The following is a 25,108-nucleotide window of genomic DNA, read 5'->3' on the forward strand; positions in this document are numbered from 1 at the left end:
TATGCGTATGTGTGTGTGTGTGTGTGTGCGTGCGTGTGTGTGTGCATATGCGTATGCGTATGTGTGTGTGTGTGTGTGTGTGTGTGTGTGTGTGTGCGTGCGTGCGTGTGTGCATATGCGTATGCGTATGTGTGTGTGTGTGTGTGTGTGTGTGTGTGTACCTGCAGGCCTGCTGCTGGTCTTCCTCCTCAGCCATCTGTCCAACGTCTCTGCGCTCACACTCTCCGATACGAAGTCCTCCAGCATCTGCGGGTGGACGGAGAGGTACGCCTTCACCTTCTCATCCGTCAAACCTGAGGTCCACACACACACACACACAACAGCGTTAGGGCTCATGCTCCGTCACGAGCCTGTGTAAACACTGTGCACAAACACACACACACACACACACACACACACACACACGCACACGCACGCACGTGCACGCGCGCACACACACACACACACACACACACACACACACACACACAAATGTATAGACATGGTACACACACACACACACACACACACTTTAGACAAACAACTTCACAATCACAACATCAACAGAACGTGCACATTGACTACACTGCCACATGCTGGTAACTCCATCGAATCGTCCATGAAACAAAGAAACCTGGATAAACATGAATAAAGACTGTCTTTCTTATAAATGTCTTCCTTGTGTCCTTGTCAAGGTCTTCCTCGAGCAGTGAGCCTCTCCGCTCTGAGTGTTAGCTTAGCATGCTAACCTAGTCTGAGCCGGCTAGGGCTTTCAGGCTAGCAACGCTAGCGCCGCAGAGCTTCCAGAGCGGAGGCCCGTCTCCCGGGAGAGCAGCCCAGCAGAGCACGGGAATAAAAGACTTGATTGTGCTTTACAGGCAATTAGCTTCTCGAGAGCCGCACTGAGTGATGCTGTTTATTGTCTGCGTTGTCGCAGAAAATAGCCGACCGTTTTCTGAGGAAAAGTATCCTTTAATGCACCCAGTGGCGTCCACGCTATCCGGCCGAGAGGGCGGCGGCGGCGGTCATGGGCCAGCCCCGGGCCAACGGACTTGGGACATCCACGGAGCCAGGTGGGCCGACAATAGGAAACAGGCCCGATCGCTATCTGCACTCACTCTTGCACTTTCGCAAATATCCCGCCGGATCTTGGGAAGATATTTCACCATCTCTGAAATACCCCGGAGTCACACACAAAAGTGTCACGAGGCCAAAGACAAAAAACGACTTCCAAGACACAATCAGCGCTGACCCGCTAACAGGTCCGTCTGCTTAATTTGGTTTCCTCTAAAATGTACTCATCTGGTTTCGGGACCTGATCCTATCGTCATGTTTCAGAGTCAGGGCTCGTCGACTCACTGGTGACCTACTGACCTATTGACCTATCGCTCACCCTCACCGCCCCCCCCCCACCCAAAACAATCGCCCCACCAATGACCAGCATTCCCATTGCTTTATCTTTCCTGAACGTCTGTGGATGGACGCAGGGCTACGAGTGTGTAGGGCTGAGTGAGTGAGCCAGAGTAGGGGGGGTAGGGTGGTGGGGGGGTGGTGGGGGGGGTGATGGACTAGCCAACTGCCCCGGGATGCAGCTCCTCTTAAGTGGAACGGCTCACAAGACTCCAAGCCCGTGCTGCTGACGCAAGTGAGCAGTGTGTGGCTTAACAAATCACACAACCTTAGGAGGGCGGGGGTAGGGGTGAGTGCGGTCGCATACAAAAGGCACTTATTTTCTCCAGCGTGATTATTTCTTCATGCCATGATGGCAGCTGGCTGTCCTGACTTAAAGCGCTCCGCGTACAGAGAGTCACGGATAGGGGCAGAAAGTATAAACCCAACAATGTGCAGAGCAGTGCCCATGTTTGTAGGGGACATGAGCACACGTACACCAAGGAAAAGGCATTCCTTTGTGATTACTCTGACTGAAACTTTAAAAAATATTCTTTTTTTTTTTTAAAGTAATTTGTATTAAATTACATATTCGGGAAATGCTTCTTTTCAGTCGTTGATTATAGAAACGTGTGGGGGGAATTCTATACACTCCCACAGAGCGGCACAAGATGGACTCCTTTTATTTCACATAAATTGAGGCAGAGCTGGTGAATGTAGAATTCAAATGTGAATCATTCCCTTCGTTCATCACAAACCTAATGCAATGCCCAGGAGGACAAAGGAAGAGTGATACATCATCAGTGATGACTAGTTCCAACAACCATCCTTCCAGTTGCATGTTGATTGATTATGGTAAGTTGGTCCCAAATCATTTTTTGCCATTACAGCTCCTTTCCTCCCCCACCCCATCTCTCTCTCTCTCTCTCTCTCTCTCTCTCTCTCTCTCTCTCTCTCTCTCCCTCTCCCTCTCTCTCCCTCGACCCAAAAAGACCCCGCTTTTTCTTATACTTATTTCTTTAACGTCTCTTCCCTCAACCTACACTCCTGACAGCAGCGACCCTGTGGGAAGCCAGGGGTCTCTCCCGTGGTACAACAGCTCCAGTGTGGAGGCCCACATGCTGCGGCCCTGGATGCTAGCTAGCCCCTGAGGAACCACATGAGCACAAGACGTCTCAGCGTCTTCTGAAGATGACGGAGGAGGAGGAGGAGGAGGAGGAGGAGGAGAGGGCCGCTCGGGGTCAGCGGGCCTGCCCCGAACTCGCTCAGCAAACCTCAGCAGAACGTTCCTTCTCTCCAGGGCCAGCACTACTTCAGAGGAATGGCGTCACCCGAGATAAACACATCGGGGGAAGTTTTGGTTCGATTTTCTATTAAATGTCTAAATCGTGTTTTTCCCGCAAGAAGTAGAACTCGTGTGACATTATATTGTAAAAAAAAAACGGTACGTGCCAAGAAAAGAAGGCTTTGGCGATGACAAAGTCGACATACTGGGCTCAGGGGGATTATCCAAAGTTAAGTTAGGTAATGGAACAAACAAAATGATAATGTTACAACAAAGGAATACATCAACAGACAACACTTAACAAAGTTAAGTAAAGGATTGTATGTTGTACGTCCTGGCACTTAAAAATGCATCTTATAAGTCGCTTGTAAGTCACTTTGGATAAAAGCGTCTGCTAAATGCCCTAAATGTAAATGTGTTCACTCTTCAAATCAACAGTACAAAAGCCTTCACTTATGCGCTCACTAGCACACTAACTCTAGCGTTCAAGACTACTTCAAAGTTTACAACTGTGGGGCTTTTGGCAGGCCCCTCTTCATCTACAGAGCGTCCTAAAACCAGAGTTAAACACATCTCGTATTCTGCAGTAATAGCCTGCGCTGGAAAACTCAATTGACGCGTATTATACCACAAGTTGATGTATTTTCAGTGTTATTATTTGCATCAATCTGCAGCGTCTTTTGCGAGTCGCTAAACCCCATTTGGCCTGGCCTGCTCAGACTGAGTCAACCATGGGTTTCCTGTGTGAAAAACAAGGGCTTGAGTCCATGCAGTGAGGTATTCTTGGATAACACTTGTCCTGACTACAGTGCACCACACCCCTGGATTGGAGAAAGCCAAGTAGCAGTCTGTCTGGGTCACCCTGTAGGCTCTGCATTGGCGGATACAGAGTTCTCCATGGATACTCTGGGTTGGGAAACCTTGCACTTAAACACAGGCATCAAAACCAATGTTAACCGGGGCTCTGGTGTAAATCTAGTGGCATCAACATCAAATTCCAAACACCCTCGTTCTCATTACAAGGTCTGGACGTTTCAAAAAATGTCCACCTTGCGGTTTTTGAGGTAGAGGACTTGATATTTTATCGTCATCGATATTTCAAAGTATATATCAATTTTCTTTCATTGTGCAGCTTACAGTTGCCAAAAAAAAGTGTGTTCAGTCTGATGTACCATATGCCATATTCATACAAGGGTCCATTTTTATAGCAATGAAATACCTGATACCAGACCTTTTTATAGTATTGACTTGATTGAGGTCTTTCTTACTTTTCTGACCTATAATATCTCATATAAGATATGTAGAGACATGTACAAGTTAGCCACTTAAGTCGTGAAGACAGAGTGCGACAGCCCTTAAAGAATAAACCACCCCAAGCACTTAACTGATCTCTCTTTCTTTAAAGGTCAAGGTATCTAATGCTGCTTTAACGTCGCGTAGAAGAGCTGACAGAACTCCTGAAAGAGATCTCATAACGCATGTCGTATGTAATGAAAAACCAAAAGCTGTCGCCAGGTTGTTCAAAGTTGCATCGACTGAAGCAGGCTACGCGGGGCAGCGGACCCCTCGGATTCTGTGTTTTGATCGGGCTGAACGTGTGGCTGGATGACTCTGCTGTGGGGTCGAGGCCCAGTCGGCCAATCAGGACGCTGGCAGCAGCAACAGCAGCGGCAACAGCTGATGTTCAATGTGGGAGTTGTCCTGCCCCCCCTCCCTGCCTCCCTCCCTCCCTCCCTGGGTGATGTGCACAGAATCAATAAATACATCAATCAATACATACAGACGAGGGAGAGAAGCGTGCAAGAGAGGCCAGAGAGATGGAGAGAGAGAGAGTGAGAGAGCAAGAGAGAGAGCGAGAGAGCAAGAGAGAGAGAGAGAGAGAGAGAGAGAGAGAGAGAGAGAGAGAGGGGCTTGGCTGAGAGTCAAGGGCACGCGGCCAGCGCAGTACTTTTTACTTTCCTGACATGAGGCTGAGGCAGGAAGGGGATGAAGGGGGAGGCACCGTGTGTGTGTGTGGTGTGTGCGTCAGCAGATCCGTCTGGGACTCCCTTGCCAGGAGGAAGAGCATGTGGTTCTTATCTATGGGAGGGATTGATCCCCTGAATCCCAAACACTGACATTCTGCCACTGGTGGACAGGGGGAAAAACAAGGGAGGAATGGGGGATTTCATCAAAATTAATAAGAATAATAGGAACAACTAGTATTCTTGTTATTATCGGACGCCATTATTCATCAGTCGGCCTCAGTTTGGGAGACCGTGAGGGAGAACGTGTTGGCTTGTATGACGTTTTAGCACACACACACACACACACACACACACACACACACGCTGCAGTTAAGTCCTGGTGGCCAAAGGTGAATGGTGTAATGAGACGAGAAAATCAGAACGAGAAAGGCATCCAATCCTGGGTGGGGTTGAGTCAACACCCTCCCAGTCCCGTTCTCATAGCTCCAGCGTCCGATGTGCCGGTTCTCTCTACATGTCATGAAGCCACGCTGTTGTTTGAGTAAGTCACGACCAACTCTTTTTTTTTAAATGTTTGATCGATGTCAAAGTCGACCGAATCGGCTGACGTATGATCAAAATCACACAACGTAGACCACGGCCCACCCCTTTATTCACTCTCCATCACAAATCTTACAGAACTATCCCCAGCCCATACAGGTTCTATTGGAATCTGCCGTTACTACAGGATCCGGACTACGGGGGTATATAATGTGTACATCACTAGAGCATAGTTTACTGTGCAGTAGCTTTCTGTACCGAAATGAAATCAGGTAAAATCAGTCAAATTCAGGTCAAAGCTACAGTATATGAATTTTTGCTGAAGTTGCCTATAATACACATATATGCTACATAAATAGCTGCAACTCTTCTACCTGCCCTACATTGTATGGGGATGTGCCCATGTGATGATCTGGACTTTGAAAGTGTCATTAGCATTAGCTCTTGCGGACACACGCCCCTGAATTCTGAAAACAAACAGCACTGCACAAACATGCAGGCCACCACCTCCCTCGCTGAGTGAGAGACATCGCCATGGAAATGCAATTTGCATTATTTCCACTGCCAGGGTCCAGGTCGTTAGACATACAGGGTGGGGGATATAAATGGCTGGCTGACATGCAGATAAGCCATGTCCCCTTGATTGGCTCGTGTGGTGGCAGGCTAGCTGCAGCACTTCCGCTGTGATGAGATGCATATCAGGTCAACCTTCAAACTCGACCCTCGGAGAGGCCATCTCCTCTTGGTACCCAAGAAAAGGTGAAACACCACTGGGAAGTGAGGGTTAAAGGGGAGCCCCACCTTGGTCCTAACCCTGACATCCACTTTGTTACCCTGAATATTTTTGCAGAGAAGTTGGACCAGCTACACCATTTTTCCAAATCGGACCAATGGACGAGAAATAATCCTGGACCAATAGCGTCAATAGTCAAACTTTTCCACACAGAAAAGTAGAATCAAGTTACACTAAAAAGCAACCAGTGGGCTACAGGTCTGTAGTGTGTCACCATAAGAACATACATGCATTCAATGATGATCGCTGCAGTGTGCACCTACTGGCCACGACAATCACTTGCTCCCTTTGCATCCACAAACATAGATACCTTCATGGTTGACCATTTCCACAGTAGCGATTATGGTTTGCAGCTGACTCCTCCCAACTAATAAATATGTCCTCAGTCGCGGAGGGCCCTTGTTTAACGTCCAGACCTATGAGTATACGGCTTGTGGCACTGGAATCCACAACAGCCCCCGGATGGCGTTCAGAGTACTCATTTGATACTCGTTTATTTATACTCATCTAAAGTACATCGTGCCAGTTATAGATTACGAACCCAGCCGATGATAAAGTGCCCTAGCAGTACGGGCCGAAGCAGATTTCTTGGGAGTCAGCATAATTTTCCCCTCACACTGTAAACTCTGTACTTCCAACACACACTCCCAACACACACACACACACACACACACACACACACACACACACACACACACACACACACACACACACACACACACACACACACACACACACACACACACACACACACACACACACACACACACACACACACAACCCTGGAGCACACATCATCGACGCGCTCATGTTCCCTGTTTCACATCTGGACCGACAGTGAACTCTGCAGCCCCAGCTAAACAGGCCATCGGGGACGCGGTGATGAGAACCACAGACCCCGGCTCAGATCCCAGCTCTTCCCCGACATTGTGCTCCTTTATGAGCCGCCATCATAGGGGGACCGCTCGCAGCAGCAAAAAAACAACCCCAAAAAAGGGTCCACATGCATGTGACCCTTTTTCCATCCCCTCTCTCCCAGCTGACGGCGGGGTCAGCGGGCGGTCGGAGTGGGAACCTCTTCCCTTCGGACGCTCCGATCCCACACTGACGTGGCGGCGATCCAGCTCGCTCATATCGGAGCGCTGCTGTACGTGAACGGTTCGCGACGTCACACAACGAGACGGCCTGTTGTTTTTCTTTGTGCGTCACCTGACGTTTTTTTTTTTCCCCCAACCTGTAGATGCCGGGGACAAGCAGCGACTTATCAAGATCCACGTGAAGCGATCCGTTGAGTGTGGATCTCCACCGGGTTGAGCGGAGAGAACCATCTGGGAGGAGGTGGATATGGACCACTAGGTGTACGTGTGTGTTCAGAGAGGCCTCGGGGGTTGACGGGGCGATATTCGCAGTGACTCTACCCCTGGCTCGGTCCGTCACAGGGAGAAGATGGCATGCGGTGCAGCAGGAAATATCCAGCAGGAACACATCCTGCCGGACAATGCAGCTTTCTTCACAACGTTAAGTAATTCCTCAATGTTCAATTGGATTTGATAAAATGCCTAAAACATCCAACCAGGGCTGACAGAAAGTGACCAGCCTGAACTATAACGCAGATATGTTGGGCATTGAGTTTCTCTTAAAAAAAAAAAAAAGTATGCACACACACACACACACACACACACACACACACACACAGGGCTATGAATAATAACAGGCTTTATTATCACAGGACTCGAACAACACCGCTCAAACTTTCTGCAATAAGCACGGTACGAAATAACACAGATGGGAACAATTATGACAGGGACAGGAGAGTAACTCTCACACACACACACACACACACACACACACACACACACACACACCAACATTTGTTAAAGATATAACCCTTTTTTATCATCTAAACAAAGTAATAAATAAGGTCATAAACTTATAGGAAGGAAGGTTATATGTTGCAAACCATGAGTTTGGGCATATAGGCTACGTAACAACATATAGTCCATTAAGTTTGGGTAGGTCCATATCAAAGACTGCCAATACAAAAAGACTTAAAGACTAGAATAGTATTAAACTCGACAATGACGTTCTAAATTGTACATTAGGCCAACTGCCAATGGCCTAATTAAAAACACTAGAAAATATCTTTGGGCCGGTGTTCATAGGCAACAGGTTATACCTAATCCAAAACACAGTGGAGAAGGAGTAATAGACGGAACTAGAGCATTAGGTAATGATTGAATGACGTGTATGCAAATAAATAAAGAAGTTAATGTTTACTCCCATACGCCTGTGCTGTCATTATTATTCCACGTTACTATGATGACCTCTGGATCCTACGATTCACCTCACAAACAGTTGCTTTGAAAACGCAAGAACAGTGGAAGCATTCTGAAACCCTAAATTCTTGTCCTTTTTTGGTAGGCCTATTCGTGCGGGCGGGATACCTGCATATCTCCATAATGCATTCCATGACCACAGTTTACTGCTATGCGTATGCTTTGGAATTATCGAGCAAAGACACACTCGAAGCTGTTATCACGGTTTTGCAACCAGAAAAGGTCAACCGAGGTGCCATTCGACCAATGGCCACCTCACGGTTGGTTTAACAGGGTTCACCCAAAGTGCACACCACGGTAAAGATATGATCACAAAAACGTGTGATAATTGTATTTAACCAAAGTGGAGCATTAACTGTCCAGTCCGCATTAAGAATCCACTTTTTAACGTTAGCGCGCATTGTTATCCATCAACAAACAATGGCATATTTTCTAATAAATTAAAAATATAAAAAATAACTATATGGCTCGACAGTTGATGTTTTGTAATTAGTAGGCTACAACGGACGGCCAAGTGGAGCTGTGCGTAGCGGTGCACGGAGGCACGCGTGCATGCTGTCTAGACCTGGCTTATTGATGCCATGTCTTACCCGGGATCTGCCCCTCGTCCTCCCGCTCCGATCATCCACTCAAGGCGAGCTATTCATAAGCCCGTTTTGTCCAGGCATGCGTTTTACTAACCCGTCTACAAACGTGGTAGTGTACACACCATCCTATATCGTCCCCACCCCATGTTCGAGTCCAGCTCTGCTACCCATCTGTCATCCCTAAAGTTGAGCCGATCTCCGTCTAAATAGCCCAACTTTCGCCCGCGTTAAGGTGAAGGAAATACGACCAGCGTAAGCCTGTCTTAATGTCACCCGGTTGAACAAGCTCCGGCAAGGAGCAACATCCAGTGAACAACCCCCCTGAAATACACCCACGTCTCCTCGCTTATACCTACGGTGGGCTTAAAGTTGTAATCTAATCATTTGAAGTGTAAATCAAAGTACCTACTTGCACCGAGAAAACAGTCCGTTAACCTCCTGAAACAGCTTGTTGAAGACGGGCCATCTTCCATGTCGGACCGGGAGCGTAAAGAGGGGGAAGCTACGGAGAGAAGCGCGCCTCGGATCAAACTTGTGCGTTCGGCAGCCCAGCTGCAAACAGAGAAACGTCCAGAACGCGTTGAGATGAAGGAGTCCTAATGGTCCACGCCTGAGTGGTACGATGCCGTGAGCACGGCTACGGTAGGAGCGATCTGCCCCCACCCCCCTCACACACACACACACACACACGCGCGCACACACACACACACACACACACACACACACACACACACACGCACACACGCGCACCACCACCACCACCCGAGGTGTAGCTAAACTACGGTCCGCCTCCTCGGCACGGCAGCAGCTCCGTGGATGCGGGCGGCGGTATGAACGAGGCGACTAAGCCGCGGAGAGAAACACGAGGATCCGCAGAGGTGGCGCCGTCGACGCTGCTGCCCAGTCCCGGGCTGCTGCTGCTCTGCTCCCGGGTGTCGCCGCGCGCACGGAGCCGAGCCACATGCTCTCCAGAGAAACGAGGCAGAGGAGAAAAAAAGACCGACTTATCCCGGTCGATGAGGAGGGGGGAAAAGATGTGAAGCGTTTTTTTTTTTTTTTGTAATTTACGGACACACCGTCCACGTCCAAGGACACGACGATACCGTTGCGTTCAGTGACGGCGGGCAGGACGAAGCAAACAAGCCGAACTGAATGGGACTATTTGCATTCCCAGAAGAACGATAATGGCACGATGCTTGGATGCAAAATGGAGAAGTGGTGTAAGGAGCTTCTGCAAACACAGGCAGAGCAAGCATCTCGATTCAGTCCTGCCACCTTCCCTCCATGTCCAACTGTGGAAGCATCTAAAAATTACAGTTTGCCAGGCACGACTAGTGCCAAGCATTTATGTTGATAAGAAGAATGAAACCCACGTCAAACAGGCATACGCTGTCATTCACCTTACAGTCTGCTCTGTGTGTGTGTGTGTGTGTGTGTGTGTGTTGAGTGAGAGATTGTAGAGTGTGTTCTTGGGAGAGAGTGGGTGGTGGTGGGGGGGGGGGGGGGGGGGGGGGAGGCATACAGAGTGTGAGTGTGTTGCAAAATTTATCTATACTCGTAATGCATATCTATTTTGGAGCAGTTAAATATTTTCATTGTGCGATTAAAATATGTCCAGACATTTGCAGATAAAGTTGACCTCAAACTCAATAGATCACGTTAAAAATATTTATTTTGCCAGGTGAAGTCAGCGCAAAAGATTATTCACAATCAATGTCAATACAGCAGATCTCTACCAGTAGAACAATGCATTATATTACTTAAAGTAAATTTCTCCATGATTGTGAAAATCACTGAAATGATTTTGCAATTTCTATATAAATATGGCATGGCCTATTTTAAAAGTCAACACGTAACTTCTGGTGAGATAAATCACGTAATATATATACTTTTCCATTTGCACCAACGGGTAATAAAAAGGAAAGAATGGTGCATTGTGAAACTAAATTGAAATATATTGCTAACAAATAACAGTGTTGATTGTGAATTCAGACCTCTATTCCTTAATCCTGAAGCGTGTTGTATAGGTGTATTAGACTTATTCATATGTATCATAATATGTGCTTGGTGGGACGAAAGCAAAACAGCCCACTAATATATCAAATAACAGTACAGAGAACAGTACAACGATCAAATGAAAGACTTGGCCTATTCAAAAAGACCTTGGTACCAGTCCAAATCCGCAAAAGAATCAACCGCTATTCTTCCCTCAAACCTCCTACACACAAAAATGTAATTTATTTAGATTTGTAAAAATTAATGAATACAAAAAATAAAAAAATATACTGTAAAATAAACACTACTGTCCAATATTGTGAATGGGGTTAAACAGCTGAACAAAAACATCTCTCGCCCTCTATCTCCCTGTCTCTCTCTCCCTCCCTCTCTCCCATCAGTGCTGAGTGCACCTGGGGGATCTGTACACGGGGGGCGGGGGGGTGGGGGGGGGGTTGGGGGGGCAACATGATACGGCATAAACATTGCAGGACATCCATCCGCACTGACGGCCCGCGACATTACATTCTGATCGTATCTGAAGAGAGGCGTTGGAGCCACCACGCCGGGCGGTCGGGGGTGGCGGCGGCGGCGGCGGTGTTGGTGTTGGGTGGGGGGGCGCGCTACGTCAGCATTGGCGCCATCAATCACGGGCATTCCAGCAGTCTGAGGCAGCTGCTGCGTTCAGGGGTCAGCCGTAACATCGTGTATTCGCGCTCAGAAGAGGTGGAGGGTGGGGAGGAGGGACGGTCTCCTTGATGTCATTATTGCTGTTGTGTTCCTGCGTGATTGGTCTCGGAGGCCTGTGACGCAGCTCTCCTGCCCTTCCCCTCTACGTCAGAGCGACTCCTATAGGAAACACTGTATGAAGAGCATGTGATAGTGTGTGTGTGTGTGTGTGTGTGTGTGTGTGTGTGTGTGTGTGTGTGTGTGTGTGTGTGTGTGTGTGTGTGTGTGTGTGTGTGTGTGTGTGTGTGTGTGTGTGTGTGTACATGGGTAGCAGTGTCGCGGTGCTGGAGATCGAGTCTGTATAGGGAACAACTGTTTGGATCGTTTTTTAGGATGGCTGGCCCCAATAGCTATTGAGAGCTGACACCAACACATTAGGTTGGCAACATAGGAGCTATACGATGATGAAGAACAATTCTTTGTATCTGGCTTCAAACCATATTAACGACATTGTGATGTTGTCGTTAACCAATCATGCAATGGAACAAACAAAAATACTGAAAACACATGTCCACGGATGCCCATCAGCTCTTTGCCCACCTCTGGAGCTTTTGATGAGATGTCAGTCCAAATAATCAGCATTCCCTTTGATACCGCTCATGCTTACATCAACGTACGAATCTCAACAGCCACTCAAAGGCCCATGTCTGAAGCACTGGACAGAATCCCTGCGGTAATGCAGTATTATTATTTACATGTAATTTAAGAGTGTATTTTCTCCATTCTGGGAGTGGAGTGGGCTCTAAAGCATAACTCCTCCATGGCCAAGTCAAAGCAGAACACCACCTTTAGACGAACATGTTGCAATGGCCCGGCGGCGGAGCAACCCCTCACAAGTGGCACTGCACTGTTGTTCCCCGAATGTTTGGAGATCTGGAGTCCGCTGAATGCGGGTGCTGTGTTCCTGTTACCCTGCCAGCCGCCAGGACGCGTGGCCAAAATAGCTGCTGCCTTATCAATCCCAGGCCCGAGGTGGTACCTCAGATAACACACCTCCCCTCACCCACTTTCACACCTCCACGGGTTGGCTGTGAACCCTGCGCAGACGAGCCTCTCCAACGTCGCCTTCAGTGGCACCCTAAGGCGGCCAGCTGGTGCTATAGGGGTGACGGGGTCCAAAAGGGGTGCAGCATAGGTGGGACTGGGCTGAGGAAGAAGACCCTCACCATAAGTTACTTCAGATGGTCCTGTACGTTTCGGTGGCTTGGTGAGGAGAAACGTATGTGTACGTTTTTATTGAGATCATTTCTTGGTTATCTTTATAATCTACAAACTGAGCCAAGGCAACTGTTAGATCTCTGAGGTAGCTCTTTACAGTTATAAATGAGTCCTGTTCTTACTATATGTGCACAGATATGGAACTATCTAAAGGTTATTACAATTACAATGACCCAATGAACTCACATGTAGTCACGTATAACCAACACAAAACAGGTTCCAAGGGGCCATCAGGGTCTCAAATTGCCTGCAAACCAAACCATGCTCTAATCCGTGCTAGCTGTCCAGCCATGGGGTTACAATGAGCCATGTAAAATAAGACCTTCCTTTGGCATTGTGTTGTTGTTTAGGTGTCAAGCATCAGTCCTCAATTCATCAATTTTCATTAGCTGGTTTAAAGTCACAAGACCGCGCCAAAGGGAAATGTGCCAGGGTTGAGATTAGGGGAAGTGTTGGAACTCCCCCCTCCTATCAGATAGTTCAACCTCCTCCACAGCAAACAGCACAACACACCCCTCCCTGGCAGCAAGCTCTCCCTGCCAACCCATGTCATGGGATGTGCAAGGCAGGGTGAAGATCCCATACTATTTTTACTATTTTTAAAATTATTTTTGGAACATGTATGCAACAACCGTGATGCTAATCGTGTTCAGCTAATACGTACCAACCACGGCAAAACTACCCGTCACACCCTCTCACGTCGGGGACGAAGTAGTACCTTCCGATGGGGATCCTGAACTAGATTAGGTGGAGACAGAGAGGCGGCTACCAGGCCTGTTAAATAGCTCCACGGGATTAGCAGAGGATGGACTTCTGGGCGCCGGAACCAGAGTTGGAGTGGGGCCCATACTACCTTCGGGGGGGAAGAGAAGCAACGGCCACTGGTGAGTCTCCACACAGTTCAAGTGTTTCTCTGGCAGAGAGGTAGTTGCTGCAGCCCTGATGTTGGGCTGGCTGGTGAGCTACGGCGAGCCTAGCGTTTCCTTTGAAGAGTACTGCAGAGCGCTGCTTCAGGCTAATGGTCTCCACCGACGGCGCAGTGCTAGAGGTTCCCGGTTTCAGCCAGGAGCCAAGGATCTGCTGGGCATCTGAAATTGGGCGAGTAGCTTTCTCCAAAATGGAGTTCCAGATGTTCTAATGGAGCTTGCGGTGTTCCAAATAGGAGGGAGTCTGCGTCTTAACCTCATGGCTCGGCCGCACTGAAAGTGAATCCTATCCCGGGATTGAATAAGCTGTTTGGTGGGGGTGATGTATGTCTGTATGTGATGGAGGCTCATTTAATTTAATGAATTTGCTTGTGTCCTAAGCTCACTCAAAACCAGTGTCATTAATGTAAGCATCTACTGTCCATTTAATGTTTTCAAATCTAGTGTCCATTCATTAAATGTGAACATTGTGAAATCTAGTGTCCATTCATTAAATGTGAACATTGTGAAATCTAGTGTCCATTCATTAAATGTGAACATTATGAAATCTAGTGCCCATTCATTAAATGTGAACATTATGAAATCTAGGGCCCATTCATTAAATGTGAACATTATGAAATCTAGTGCCCATTCATTAAAAGTTATGAATATAATGAATGGACCCCACCCCCAGTGTTCCAAGGCGGTGCTGAGGTGTGTAAGGTGCATGCATGTGTGAGCAGTCCAGTTTTTACACAGTTCTAATGTGTGTTTGCACGTACACGTTTGCATAGTTTTCTATCTGCAATAAGCCATCCCATCATCTGGGTTACTGTTGCTTCTGTTCTACACAATCCAATAAGTCGGCTACGTTCCATTATTAAGTCACTTATTGTGTTGCTTTTTCTCTTAATGCCTCCTACATTAATTCTAAAGCCATTTGTTGGCCAATGCCACCTACAGATTCATCAGGCGTTTCTTCTCCTGCTTTAGCAGAACACTAATGACAATGCAACATTGAGGCCGGTGCAGTAGTCCGAACTGATGATAAATGTTCTTTCGAATAAAACAGACATTATTTGTCTTCCATGGCTGATTGCAGTGGCGCCAGTAATCCAGCGGTGGCGCTATGCCGTGGCACTGCTGGACGCATGTGGGGGGAAACACTGCATCCACCAAGGCTGGAGCGTTCCCTGTGATCACAGCCTTGCCCCAAAACCCCTTCTGTACTGCAGCTCTCCCTAAACACTTCTCAATTCAGAGCACTGTGTGTGCTTTCAGATAATTGCAGCACATTTCCACCAGGTCTACGTGAAACTATAAACATTAGAAAGGGATATGCAAATGGGACAAAGGACACACACAAAGACATAGACATGCGCACACACAAACACACACACACACACACACACACACACACTCTCTAAAGCACAAGTACACTTGGTGCATACAGGCATGAGTGTGCAGGCAGACACACACACACACACACACACATTGAGCACACATGCTCCAGTCTCCTCTCCAACCCCCCCCCGCCGCCGCCCCCCCCCCCCCCCCACCAACCCAGCTGAATAGTCTGTTCTGACAAACCACAGGACAGCCGGAGCATTGACGTCACTGGCAGGCCATGAAGATACCGAGTCCCCAGGGGGGTGCGTGAGTTATGCACATCTTCACAGCGCTGCCTGCAACTAGTCCAGCACCAATTAACATGTTACTGCCTCTGTTTACCCTCGGCCGCCCAAAAGGAAAAGATAGAAGGAAAGGACGTTGATACACTGTGCAGCCTTTTTTTTTGTATTTGCAGCTGCAATGCAGTCGGCCTCTCCGGTTTGACGTCGGTGTGCTACGTCACTGGATTGTTATTCATTGGGATCGATGGGAGATGCTAACATGATTCAGGCTTATGGAAAATATACATGATATCTTTATTCACTTTGAATAATTGCAGGGAGAATTATTAGCGTTAGTTATGTGTTAGAGATGTGTGGCTTTGCTCATTGACTCACTGTTTTCTCGGGGCTAAAGTCAAGGTAACTTGTTTTACAGCTAATATTCGTATTAGTCACCCTGTTAGGTGCTACGATATCACAAACACAACAGGACAGTCGCGTGTCAGCACACGATCTGTGTTGAGGCGTACTGATTAAGAGACACCTGAGACAGTTATTCACTTCAGTCACTTTCTCTCTAGTTCTCTCTTCATCCCCCCTCTCCCCTTATCTCTTCAAAAGGTTGATTCCACCTAGGCCTGGGCAATAAAACAATAAATTATCGTATTGTGATAGACTTTTGATCAACATCAATATAAAACATGTTCAATATATATCGATAAGAGACCTGACCACCGAATCTAGCAGCTGGGTTTGTTAGACAAACACGGTTCCATACTTATTTACAATATTTGAGTGTTTTTCATTGTTGTATCGACATTGGAGTATTTATCAATGAAGAACAGTGGAAGGTCATATTAAGTGTTAAACAGAAGTGTTTAAATCCAGCATGGTAATTCCTAGTATTTTTAGGTCATTCAAATTATCAATAGTTATTGATATCAATGTTATATCGTGATATATCTCTCAGCCATATTACCCAGGCCTAACTCCACCTAATGGTAATAAATTAAGAAATATGAAATTTAACATAATCTGAAATTATTCAACTATAATTATCTATTTATTTACAGAAGTTATGGTGCCACTGTATACTAAATATTTCCCCATCAAATACATTTGACTATGGAGAAAGTCAAATCAAATTAGAAGTGTGGAATGTAACACAGGATTCATATTTATTTGAATTAACCTACGACAAAGGGCTTGCCACAATAAAACATTTGTTTAACATTTCAAAAAGCTGTAAGCTGTATAAATACAATGTTCTGCTGAAATTCTTCTAATTACATTTACAATCACATCCACCAAATAACCAAATGAGGAGAGTGAGATTACAATTTTAAATAATAAAATAATAATAGTACAATAATATAAGAGGTTCAAGAAAGTGTATGCCTTGTTTATTCTCCAGAGATAGTTTTGAAAGGAAATACAATCTCTATTTCTGTTTCTTACCCAACAATACGAATGTGTTGCAATAAAAAATGCGTACAAAAGTCCTTCTGCTTTTGATACGTTTTCCACAAATATTGTATCACATTAACATGACACAGGAGCCTCAAAATCATTCTCATTGTAAGTAAAACAGCAATGAAACACTTTAAAAACAGAACACCGGTAATAAAACATGACTGTAAGCCCTAATGAATCTATAACATAAGTAAAGTAATGTGCTTTACTAAAAAATATATGGAAATAAATATCCCTGGTTGTGGCAGAGGTTGGAGACCCCGCTCTGGGCTGCCCTGCGAGGCTGAATGTGAGGAATACGTACGCAGCCTAATATGAATAATGAAGCAGGAAAGAGGACTGGACAGCCTTTCCAAGTAACCCATGGAAGCACACCTCAGGCTCCAGCTGCTCAACAGCTCACTCACCACGGCTCAAAACACAGATTTGTTCGCACATTATCAGTCAAGTTTGTATTCAGGGTCTGTCGGGCGCTACAGTGCTAAAGTGCATGGCAAATGTTAAATGTCGGGGAGACCTGTGATGCTATGAGCTCCTCTCTCCCTCTCCCCAGCCCTGCCACAGCCCATTCACAAAGCAGGATGAACCATGGGTAATTTGAAACAGAGCACATCCGGGCACGCATGCTGTCTGAGGCCCATTAAAGCGGAGCCCTGCTCCTCGCTGTGGGTTGTGTACAGCAGGGTCAAGGTGAACTGCCGGGATGGTTGCTAAAGCAAAGCCACGGCCGCTCTCGCACTCTGATTTACACGTTTACAATACACATAAACACACACACACACGCACACGCACACAGACACAGACACACACACACACACAGGAGGAGACGCCGGTCGGTTCAACCACAAGCGAACCGTTGAACTAATGGAAACGTGTGAGTCACAAAGCGTTCGACACGTTTCAGCCTGGTTATCTCGTGACCCTACGTGGCTGCTTGGATGTTTTCCTGTTTTTAGTAAAACATGAAGAATGGCAGAATGAAAATGGGGACGAGATTGAGAAAGGGATTTGGAATTGGAATGGGAACCAAAAAGGGAATGAAAATGATAATGTGAATGGCAATGTGAATGATAATGCGAATGCCAATGTGAACGATAATGTGAGCGATAATGTGAATGCAAATGTGAATGAAAATGTGAATGATAACGTGAACGACAATGTGAATGCAAATGTGAATGATAATGTGACTGATAATGTGAATGGAAATGTGAATGGAAAGGTTAATGTGAATGTGAACAAGAAGAACAAGAATAGTTCTCAAGCGATGACACACGCGATGACATCATCCGAGAGGCTGGCGTCCTACTGCGCCTCGTGAAACGCGGCCAGGTGAGCGCTTTAAATATTTCAAGGGCGCCGCTCGTTTAAATAAAGCGACTGTAAAAACCTGCATGCGATTTACATATTTTACAATTTCGACATCACATCCCTGTGCACACAGCATCTCCATTATGCCCTCCTCTGCTGCGAGACCGAGCGGCGGCCACGGCCGCCGTCAAACGAGGCCCGCACGGCGGCAAAAAGAAAACAACAAAGAAGAAGGAGAAGGAGAAGAAGGAGAAGGAGAGAGAGCCGGATGAAAGAGGAGACGGAGGGAGCCGACAGAGGAGTGGGGAGCTGAACCGGGAGGAGGGAGAGAGGACAGGTGGTGGCTGGTGCGTGTGCGAGGCGGTGGGGAGCGGTGCAGTGGCAAAGCCGCTTCTGAACAACCTTCTAAATGGGTGGTGGAGGTGGAGGGTGGACGAACACAGTAAAGGAGCCGGTTGTGTGTGTGTGTGTGTGTGTGTGTGTGTGTGCGTGTGTTTCTGCATAGGTGTGTGTGTGTGTGTGTCTGTGAGTCTGTGTGTGTGTGTGTGTGTGTGTGTGTGTGTCTGTGTGTGCGTAGGTGTGTGTGTGTGTGTGTGTGTGTGTGTGTGTGTTGACGGCGGTGGTGGTGATGGTGGAGGTGGTTGGCTGGGGGAGGGGACGGGGAGGGATAGAAGAGAAGGGGAAGGGGGATACGGGGTGGTGGGTGGGTGGGTGGGTGGGTGGGGGGGGCTGCAAACTGCGTCAGAGCAGGAGCCAATGAAGTCAGAGCGGGAGCATGCTTCAGCAGGAGACAGTGTTACTGCCACTCAGAGGGGCTGTCTGGGCGTGGTGTGTCCCCTGCGTCACAGAGCTGGCACACATTACGCTCGCCTCGGTTCCTGTGACAAACACACAGACTCTCACAGACACACACACACACACACATATAATCCAACACACACACACAATCACACACCTACGCACACACACACACACACACACACACACACACACCTACGCACACACACACACACACACACACACACACACACACACACACACACACACACACACACACACACACACACACACACACACACACACACACACACACACACACACACACACACACACACACACACACACACACCAGGGAAGCCATACGGTTGACATGTGTAGTACGGTTTGACATATGGAATCTCCGAGTCTAGTTTTATGTCGTGGACGACACATGAGATGATGTGTGCTTGGATGCATGTTCTTTATTCCTCACACAAAGCAGTGTGGCTATGTGTCTGTTAATACATCTCCTACATAATAACTACAAAATAGGCTTGATTTTCTATTGTATATTTAAGACGTCAACACAAGACTTTTGGACTTTTGATTCTGTCTTGCAAATATTTTAATAATAATGGCTGTAAACTAAAAAGTACAGCCAGTGTCATAGTTTTTTATAATAATTTTAAAAAAAAAGGGTATTACAAAACAGATTTAGCATTGTTAAAACTAAACTGGAGGCTTCTCACTGAGAACGAGTGACTCCCGGTTTAAATAAAACACACACAGACACACACACGTACACACACACACACACACACACACACACACACACACACACACACACACACACACACACACACACACACACACACACACACACACACACACACACACACACACACACACACACACACACACACACACACACACACACACAATTTCTTCAATTTCAGGTTTGATACACGCCAGGGCAGTTCGTGTGCTGGCACCTTCCATGACCTAGAGATTAGTACCGCATGTAACTTTGGAAGACGCTTATGACTAGGAGCATGTGGTCGGGAGGGGGGGGGGGGCAAGGCAAGGGGGGCAAAAACAAACACGGCTCGCTGCCGTACGGACGTCACACATGTATAACGCCTCACTGTGCAATCTCTTTAAAGGGCCGGCGAAAGAGGAGAGATCAAATATGCACACACACACACACACACACACACACACACACACACACACACACACACACACACACACACACACACACACACACACACACACACACACACACACACACACACACACACACACACAATCTCTCTCTCTCTCTCTTGCTTTTTGCCACTGCAGAAATCCAATTCATATGAAATTGTGACTGCGAAAAAAGGAAAAAACATGTTTTTTTTCTGTTTTTTTTCATTAGGACAAATTGCATTCGTTGTAGCCCTGGCCGTCCGTTGCGGTATTTTGCGAGGGCCTGAATGCACGAGCTTTGACATGATTGGGAGTCCTGGGGTTTCTTTCAGCCCGCTGGAGAGCGCCGTGATGAGAGCAGCAGCTGTAGCGGGCTTGACGGCGATCCAGCGCCGTTGCTGTGCGAGGTGACGCAAGCAGGGGACCTGAACCGTGACCTAGCGCGGCGCTCCTGCTCCGAGCTACCGCCGCGTCCGCATGAAATATCCCTCCGCCTGCCAGCCGTCAAACTTCAACGGGGATAACTGACGTTCCGTGTTCCTCCCCGGTGGTTTTTACAATTGATTTGGCAAAAATAAGGGACATAATATGTCCAAAAAAACAACACGCAGCATGTCGCTGCTGCTCCCTCGATCTAACACCCCCCAAGAAAGAAACGAAGGAGGATAGAAAAACACAAACACACACCAGGAAAATTCAGCCATTAGTTACCGGTGTGTGACGTCATGCCTGTCAGTGGGCTTCTTGTAACACTAGCTGCTGTATACATAGCGAGGTGCCACAGAGAGAGGCCTCTCTCGCTCTCTCTCGCGCTCTCTCTCTGTCTGCTTGTGTCTTTGGAAGCACCCCACTAAAGAGCAAGATAATAGGGGATTGTTTTGCCAGTACAAAGGTACAAATTAAGTGTTTTGTAGTATCCAGTTAATGTACTAGTTAAGTACTAGTTCTACTAGTTGTTGAACTGTCTTGGCTGGCCAGATGCACATAATGCAACTACACTGAATGTGTCCTGTTTGTTGAAGCACAATAATCATACAAACGCCAAGAAATATGATCTTAGTTATGAAATCACACAAACGTGTTGTTGTTTGTCAACATATGTGACAAGATGTTGCTTTGACAACAGAGAGACCCGACGGATGTCAACGAGGAATCCTTACATCCATCAAATACTATTATGAATAAAAATGAACCGTATACACAAACAAACAAACAATCCTCCCATCGAAAGGAAGACAAATCCCAGCTCCCAGGACGGGAACGCAGAGAGAAATCACCCTGTGTGCTGTGCTGAAAGAAAGACTGTGTGCAGAATGTCAGAGTCTGCCGGAGCCCGGCCCTCAGCCCTCATCAGGGGGCCAAACAAAGCGAGCATGAATCATAGGTGAGAAATATGGGTGATGACGTAGAGGGCTGCCGGCCCCCTCCCAGAGAGACCTCAGAGCTGCGGCCAGCGCTGGCGGGCCGCCACCGGGTCACTGGCGGCTGTTTACTGATAACACACCCACGCATACACACACACACACCCACACCCACGCATACACACCCACCCACACACACCCACGCATACACACCCACACCCACACACACATGCATTATACACGCACACACACGCATACACACATACACAGGAGCACGCACAGACACGCACACACACACACACACACACACACACACACACACACACACACACACACACACACACACACACACACACACACACACACACACACACACACACACACACACACACGCGCAGACGCAAACACGCATACACACACACACACACACACACACACACACACACACACACCTACATGCAAACATACACACACACACACATACATACATTTTGGCCTTGTCTGCCTAACACGCTCACATGTTTGTGTGCTGTGATACAGTCAGAAAGACAGACGGATGGATACACACACACACACACACATTTTGCCCTTGTCTGCATTATAGGCTTGCATGCTTGTGTTGTGATAGACAGGCAGACAGCTCGATACACGCACACACACAAACACACAACAACACGAGTCGAAATACAGTCAAAATAATTACAAATATATTTATAATAAGACATTGATGTCAACATTGTGCCACTGTATGGCAGCCTTACATACATGAGCATAACATACTAACATAAATCCCCAAAGGTTCGCTCCCTATTGCAAGTAGGGCTCAAGGTTATGGTTAGTCTTGTTATACGTCCCTGATAAACCCTTAGGAGATTGCAACTGTGATTAAAAAGAAATACAATTGTCTTAACCTTCCAACTTACATCATTGAATTAAATGAATAAATACCCCTTAAAAAGCTAAATGTAAATGTATATGTACCGGCAAAAACGAACAAAAAACAAACCAACTAAAATAATATAATAATATAAAATAATAACTCAAAGAAGTTGTTCGCTGGTTTGCGTTTTTCTTGGACTCTGGCTCGACCTAGTGTCTAACAGTGAGAGACAACCCCAGCGTGGCCAATGAGAGGGAAGAATGACGGCCAGCTAAATGTTAAATGAAAATGTGACACGATGCAATGCATCGAATAATACATCTCAACATAATTGGGATGTAGATTTGAGTCATTAAAAACAATCTGCCTCGAGACTTGCAACTCCTATCTGAACCACTAGGTGGTGATCTTGTTCAGCAGGACCAATGTGTCTGCAGACGCTCATCAGAGCTACAAATACTGCTTCACGTCACTAGCTGCTGCTGCTGCACCGACGTCCACAAACAAGGAGGAGATTGGTCGGCTTGCAAGAAATGATGAGGTAGAAAACGGGTGAGAGCGACACTGTGTGTGTGTGTGTGTGTGTGTGTGTGTGTGTGTGTGTGTGTGTGTGTGTGTGTGTGTGTGTGTGTGTGTGTGCATGTGTGTGCTTGTGATCTTGTGTGTGTGTGTGTGTGTTGTGCACGAATGTGTGTGTGTGTGTGTGTGTGTGTGTGTGTGTGTGTGTGTGTGTGTGTGTGTGTGTGTGTGTTGTGCACGAATGTGTGTGTGTGTGTGTGTGTGTGTGTGTGTGTGTGTGTGTGTACGAATGTGTGTGTGTGTGTGTGTGTGTGTGTGTGTGTGTGTGTGTGTGTGTGTGTGTGTGTGTGTGAGGGGGGGGGGGCAGGGGGAGGTTCCTGTGGTTGCAGTGCTAAGTGCTGAGAGCGTTTGGCCATAGCAGTGACGTCAACCCGGGGGCATGCCAAGCAAACTCAGCCCATAAGCCTCTCCGCCGCTCGCAAACTCTCCCAGCATCCCGGGCACAGGGCCAAGCTAAAGAAACACACACACACACATACGGTGCACCGCTGGAAAGCTATGAGGCTACAGTGTGTCAGGGTATGAAGTTCCTCAGTTTAATTCATTAGGACGGAACAATCCACTAAAATCCCAAAATCTATTCCCCACACACTGGTAAAGACAGCCGCTACGGTGTCAGAGATATACAGGCGGGGACCACAAAACCCGGCGTGGATCTGGAGAGAGAAATGTTTTACAATGTTAAAAATGTTTTATTGCAGAACAGGAAAAAATAGAACTATGTTTGGGTGTTAATGAGTAAGTCGATTCTAAATTTTCAACCGTGTGCTTTTTTCTGATGTTTTAAACTGCCATTGGCAAGCAGCAGTACTCCTACAAGGCCCTGCCATTCTCAACAAATATGATCTACTATCCTCAACTCAAAACATATTACTACCCCACTCTGAAAACATAATATCTACTACCACAATCTCAAAACATATAAAATACTACACCACTCTGAAAACATTATATCTACTACCACAATCTCAAAACATATAAAATACTACCCCACTCTGAAAACATTATATCTACTACCCCGATCTCAAAACATATAAAATACTACCCCACTCTGAAAACATTATATCTACTTCCCCAACCTCAAAACATAATAACTACCGCCCCAACCTCAAAACATATCTACTACCCCAACCTCAAAACATACTAACTACTACCCCAACCTCAAAACATATCTACTACCCCAATCTCACAACATATCTACTACTACCCCAATCTCAAAACATATCTACTACCCCAATCTCAAAACATATCTACTACCCCAATCTCACAACATATGTGCTGCCCTAATCTCACAACCCAGTTTTTCAAAACACATCTCATTAGAGGAAACCCAACGCGTGCCATTGTTCCCTCTCTTTCTTCCATCAACAACCACAACAACAACAACAACAACACCATAGAGACGAAACGAGGAGGACCCCACTCTGCGTTTAAAAATAATAATATCGTAATAAAAATTACAATAACAAAATACATTTAAAAAGTGACAAATTGATTATAAGTTATACCAGTGAATAGTAAGTGATGTTCACTGTAAGGCAGTGAGGAGGACTGTGTAGACCTGTATGAACTAGCAGGTCTGAGGGCCCGGGGTCAGGCGGCGGGCTGATGGAACAGATCAGAATGGTAGAGGCCAGTGGCTAAACTCACCAATGTACAACTGCCTCACACCAAGAGACTGGACCAGAAACGCTCCCCCCCCCCCTCCCTCCTCCACTCCCTTATGGTGCAGTCCACCGAAGCCCATTCATTTTGAAGTTGGCACGATGGAATCCTTCTGCCCACTAGGGATCTCTCCCACCAACTGCTGCCCCAACTAACCGTGGAGTAGATTTATTCACCCATCCTTTTGAGGGGTGGGTATTTAATTATGGGGTGTAATCATGGAGGTGTTTAAGAGCCTGCAGAGTATGTATAGGGATATATATATATATATATATATATATATATTTATATTATAGTCAGTTAATTTCAAGGTAGCCCTGGTGGGTTCAGACAAACAAGTTTATCTATTAATATAAGTATTTTCCTTTTGAATCTGAGTCATCCAACATAACGTCATTCATTCTGCTTTCAATTTGGGAAATTATTTCAGCTTTTTTAAATATTGCATGTTTTAGGAGCTCAACATCACAACAATCCAAGCCTCCATTTGAAGGCCATCTGGGGGAGTTAACCTAAGCTTCCTGGACTCGCTCTGGCCGTATGTAAATATGGCGGGAAA

At 46.7% G+C, this 25,108-nt stretch overlaps 1 protein-coding gene across 2 annotated transcripts in view; it reads right to left on the reverse strand.

Moving 5' to 3' along the window:
- The window catches only part of pde10a (phosphodiesterase 10A), a 59,253-nt gene that overhangs the window by 30,082 nt on the left and 4,063 nt on the right, over positions 1-25,108 (reverse strand). The window contains exons 1-2 of one of the 2 annotated variants that reach the window (XM_084470606.1): positions 9,286-9,558; positions 162-293 (exon numbers count right to left, since the gene is read on the reverse strand). In XM_084470606.1, the coding sequence (XP_084326732.1) occupies positions 162-293; positions 9,286-9,349 (196 nt within the window). In that variant the 5' untranslated portion in view covers positions 9,350-9,558. Of the gene's footprint in view, positions 1-161; positions 294-9,285; positions 9,559-25,108 lie in introns of those variants that run through there. The other variant, XM_084470605.1, reaches the window with a different exon arrangement.

Source organism: Micromesistius poutassou (assembly GCF_964030765.1).
Source record: "Micromesistius poutassou genome assembly, chromosome: 7".
NCBI classification, from domain to species: Eukaryota; Metazoa; Chordata; class Actinopteri; order Gadiformes; family Gadidae; genus Micromesistius; species Micromesistius poutassou.